This window comes from Photinus pyralis, unplaced genomic scaffold, assembly GCF_008802855.1.
Source record: "Photinus pyralis isolate 1611_PpyrPB1 unplaced genomic scaffold, Ppyr1.3 Ppyr1.4_LG3b, whole genome shotgun sequence".
Classification (NCBI taxonomy): Eukaryota; Metazoa; Arthropoda; class Insecta; order Coleoptera; family Lampyridae; genus Photinus; species Photinus pyralis.
The window spans coordinates 16442976-16447841 of NW_022170510.1; the positions used below are offsets into that span (position 1 = coordinate 16442976).

General features: G+C 43.8%; 1 protein-coding gene across 1 annotated transcript; it reads left to right on the forward strand.

The window, feature by feature from the left end:
* The first annotated feature begins 325 nt into the window (after nt 1-325).
* On the forward strand, nt 326-4144 carry LOC116166652. Its single transcript, XM_031481686.1, has 2 exons — nt 326-2076; nt 2233-4144. The coding sequence occupies exons 1-2, from the start codon at nt 2054-2056 to the stop codon at nt 3482-3484; spliced, it is 1275 nt and encodes a 424-aa protein (XP_031337546.1). The 5' UTR covers nt 326-2053; the 3' UTR covers nt 3485-4144.
* The last annotated feature ends 722 nt before the right edge of the window (nt 4145-4866 follow it).

A 4866-nucleotide genomic window follows, 5' to 3' on the forward strand; every position in this document is an offset into this window, starting at 1 on the left:
CATTTTTGTGTTAGCACGCCGAAAAGTAATGTTGCGCATTTAAAAAGTTGGAATTAATTGTGTTCATTGAGGCATCCGTTTGGATATTGGAATTGGATATTTGGGGAGTTTGTCCCAATGCCGCTTAGCGGGATTTAATTGATATCCACTTAATTGGTGCTTTGGTCTGGCACTCGGCTTGGCCGGATTTTATGCAACAAGGCGTTTATCGGCTTTTAGTTTGATCATCAGCTTCAGGTCGAAGGTAAGAGTCATTCCTTACTCTTTTGTGGTCATTTCGTTATTTCATACGGGGTATATTTGCAGCGGATTTTGGGTGACGGATCTACATTACCACGTGTATCTAGTATTTGTTTTGTCACTTATCGGCGTGGGAACAGTCGTGGGTCTCGTGTAATCAGACTGGAGTTTTGGTATTGGATGTGAGCTGCGAAGGATATGTAAAACTGTTCGAGTTCGAGTTCCGGGGAGACCTGTTTCACTGTGATTGTCTGTACCGCATGGAGGGTTATTTGTCGTAACGTCGGAGGAATTTTATGCATGGCTGTAATGGAGGGAAGCCGTTAACTGGGTGGAATCGTCGTGTACCAAGTTCGAGCGCGACACCTGTCCGAGAACTTGATCGTTCTGGTCGGAGACAGCTCCGAGACATCGTTGCCGATTTTGCTGTTCACCGGTACCGTCCCATTGCGATCCCTTCGAGTTTACCGATAGGCGAGGACCCGCACAGCTAAGTGGATTGTTGGTTGTTTCGTGTACATGCTGGTGACACCTCTGGAAAACGTTACTTTTGATGCGAGGTTTGGAATTTCACGTAAATTATTACTAGCAGAGAATCTGATAGATTCTATTTAGCTGTTGGCTTAACCCGACTTGTTAGTAATTAGTTGAAGTCCTTCGTATCTCAAGTAAGATACTGGGAGATTGTTGGTTGTGTAATTAATATTGGAACCTGGCATAGCCGGTTAAATGTAACGATTTTGAATTCACTTAATTAACATACCTATTGAATAGCGTCACTGGCATAATCAAGTACATTTATTTGTGTGTCACATATTTTTCTTGTTGGAAATTATTTGTTTCCTTTATTAGGGTGGGGACCAGTGATAGCTGCTGGTAATTGTCATAACAATTAAGGGGTTTTATATATGTTATTTATGCATGATAGATTTTTAATATGGGTAACCTTCTGTGATTTCGCACTGTGGTAAGTTTGATATATATATTTATTTATTGAATTTTGTGTGTTGGGTGGCAGCAAATCAGGCGGCCCCAATTTGATTCTTTGTGATGCATCACCAGGTATCTTAAGTATTTATGTGTAACTGATCGGTGTAATAGTTCGTATTGCGTACATTTGCTTGGTACGTTTTGAGGTAGCAGATAAATCGGAAATCCGATATTATTCCCTGCTACTCGGGTGTTCGACGTCGAAGTCATAGGGGGGGTTGATTGTTGTCCTTTAAATTTTGGATTATTTATTTGCTTGTTGTCATTTTAAAAGGGGGGGGGGAGATTTTGGGTACTTGATTCGGCGACCGTTTAATTGGTTTGTGTGGCACGAGTTGCAGATTCTATTATTTACTCTTGTTATTACTTACAATTTTTTTCGAGATTTGTTAAATAGTTATTAAAGAGGGCTAGTCAAGTTGTATGTATTTGTGTTTTGATTGCGAGAGTGTGTGAGTACCCTGGATACGTGAGCTGTCGCTCGATTCTTTCTTTAAATTACCATCTACGGACCGACTCCCGGTACTAGAGCAGCGGTTGGGAATCCGAGTCGGTGGCGCCCACAACTTTTTTTGTATCACTTTTAGGATTTGGTTCCGGCCAACGTGGAACCCCACCCGTCTCCCTGAGCTAGAGCAAGGGTGCGCTGCCTATACTTATTTGAGTCGAGTTGACAGTGAGAGGAGGAAATTGCAGGTAGGGTGGTAGCGCCATAGGTGACTGCATTCTTATTTGGTTACTGTATTCTGCTTCGGCTATTTGCCAAGTTGGCGTTGCAGATTTTGGCGCCCAACGTGGGGCTCGATTTTACTTTTTTGGGTGCATGATTCCGCTTGTGCTTGAATTTGTCTTTGTAGATTAATTGTGTGGTTCCTTTTGTTAAATTTTCTTCTGGGGATAGTTACTGCTATATTCTATAGGGATAATGGCTAAGTTATTGTTGGGTATTAATCATCTGAAAAAGGATGAACTTCAGTATGAATTGAGAGTTAGGGGTGTGAGTGAGACGGAGATGACTGTAGATGAAATGCGTAGTAGTCTGAGGTCCCTATTTAAGTTGGAAGCTACCGATCGTTCATTAACATACCCCGAGTATGATTTAGCAGCCGAGGGAGAGTTGAGTACTATTAAGGACAAGTATGAGGAATTAGTTGGTCTAATCGAGAACGTAGAGGAGGAGCGGCGAGCTAGTGTTTATCGGAGGTGTACGTCACGAATATTACATTTAATTGGGCGGGTTAATCGTATTCCTATGGGGGCTACTCAGAGCAAGGAGACTCTGCAAAGTCGCAGTAAGTGGTTAGGGAAGGTGTCAGCATTGCTCAGTAGGGTGGAAGGTGGGAAGCAACCTGTGAAAGCGAGTACTCCGAATTTAAGTGTGATTGCCAGGTCGAGTCATCCGGTTGTACAGGAAGATTTATCTGAGGAGTCGGATTCTTCGCCTGTAGAGAGTGGAGGGGCGACGGGATTTAAATTTCCCAGAACTTCGAAACCACAACCTGTAGAGAAATGGGGGCTGAAATTCTCAGGTGATCCGAAGGGTACATCAGTTATGTCCTTCCTTGAGCGGGTCGATGAGTTGCGGAAGGCGAGGCATGTGTCTGAGAGAGAGTTGTTTGCATCTGCGCTGGATTTATTCGAGGGTAAAGCGTTACTATGGTATCGATCAGTGGTCACTAGGTGTGCAAGTTGGACCGAATTGTCTGAATTGCTTCGGAAGCATTTCCTACCACCTGATTACAGGCCGCGGTTATTTCAGGAGATTTTAGCACGGGTTCAGGGACCGAGTGAGCCTTTCATTGAATATTTTTCTTGCATGACCACCTTGTTTTCTCGCTATGGGGACATACCGCTTGATATACAATTAGATATTCTTGTACGCAATTTGGCACCTTTTTATACCATGCAGCTACCAACCGTTAAATCCTTGAGAGAACTGGAGGAGGAGTGTTTGCAGCTGGAAACAAGGAAATATAGAGCGGATCATTACCAGGCACCCTCTCGGAAAAGTCACTTAGCTTCTGTTGAGCCTGAACTTTCTTGTGTGGTTACACCTGGTGTGTCTGAGGCTAGGGTGTCGAATTCGAGGTCTGGGTCTAACACTGGTGACGTTAACTGCTGGAACTGCCTGAAGACTGGGCATTTAGTTAGATTTTGTGATCGACCGCTTAGGAAGCACTGCTTTTCCTGTGGCCAACTTGATGTTACAACTCGTGAGTGTCGTCGCTGCAACCCTAGGTCAAAAAACGAGTAAGAGAGATGATAGATGTGGGCCCTATGTCATCTCGGAGATTTCAGGAGGCCAATAGGGTGAAATGTTTGCTAGATTTTGTATTCTCGCATGTGCAGGGTGATGAGAGGCCTCATATTAGGGTCAATATTCTCGGAAAGGAAATGCTAGGATTACTTGATTCAGGTGCCACTAGGAGCGTGATCGGGGAGAGAGGTTGTAAAATTTTAAGGAGTACAGGATTGCCATTATTGAAGTCCGAATTCTCAAATATTACTGTTGCAAATGGCCAGGTATGTGCGTGCGTGGGGATTCTTCGAGTGCCAATTAAATTGAAGGAGACGGTTAAAGTAATAGATTTGTTAGTCGTGCCGACCCTGGGCCAACTTTTAATACTGGGGGTGGATTTCTGGACTCAGATGGGCATTGTGCCGAATCTACGGGCGAAGGAATGGAAATTTGCGGCTGAGGGAGAGGTCGAGGTGAATTCATTAGATCCCGTGAATTCGAGACAAAACCTGAACCTGGACCAGGAACGCAGGCTGAGTGAGGCTATTGAGTGTTATTTTGGCCATATGCCCACGTCCTTTAGTTGCACCGATTTGGTGGAACATAAAATTGAACTTCTCGATAATGTGGAACCAATCAAACAGCGTTACTATCCCGTTTCACCGGCACTATTGAAGGAGAGCTAAAAGAAATGTTAGACAAAGGGGTTATTGAACCATCAACCAGTCCCTGGAGTAGTCCGATTGTTATGGTAAGGAAGAAGGATGGTTCTTGGAGGTTCTGCGTTGATTTTCGTCAATTAAATAAAGTCACTCGTCGAGATGCTTATCCTCTGCCTTTTGTATCTAATATTTTAGACCGGTTACGGGACGCTCGCTATTTAACTAGTCTCGATGTGCAGTCGGCATATTGGCAAATACCGTTGTCCGAAGATTCTCGACCTTTAACCGCGTTCACAGTACCAGCTCGAGGTCTTTTCCAATTTAAACGTCTTCCTTTTGGGTTGCACACAGCACCAGCTACTTGGCAACGACTAATAGACCGAGTGGTGGGGGTAGATTTGGAACCTTTCTGTTTCAAATATCTTGACGATATCATAATTGTTACTCCTACTTTCGACCAACATATTGAGGTTTTGACTAAAGTACTGGAGCGGTTGAGAGCCGCAAAGTTAGTCCTGAATCGGGATAAGTGTCACTTTTATCGGAGTGAGCTAAAATACTTAGGCTATGTCATCAACGAATATGGACTTCAAGTCGACCCGGATAAAATTTCAGCCATTCTTAATATTCCTACACCGACTAAAGTTTCGGAGGTTCGTGCTGATAGGTTGTTGATAGGTACTGCGTCGTGGTATCGTCGGTTTATCCCGAATTTTTCAACTCTAATTCAACCAC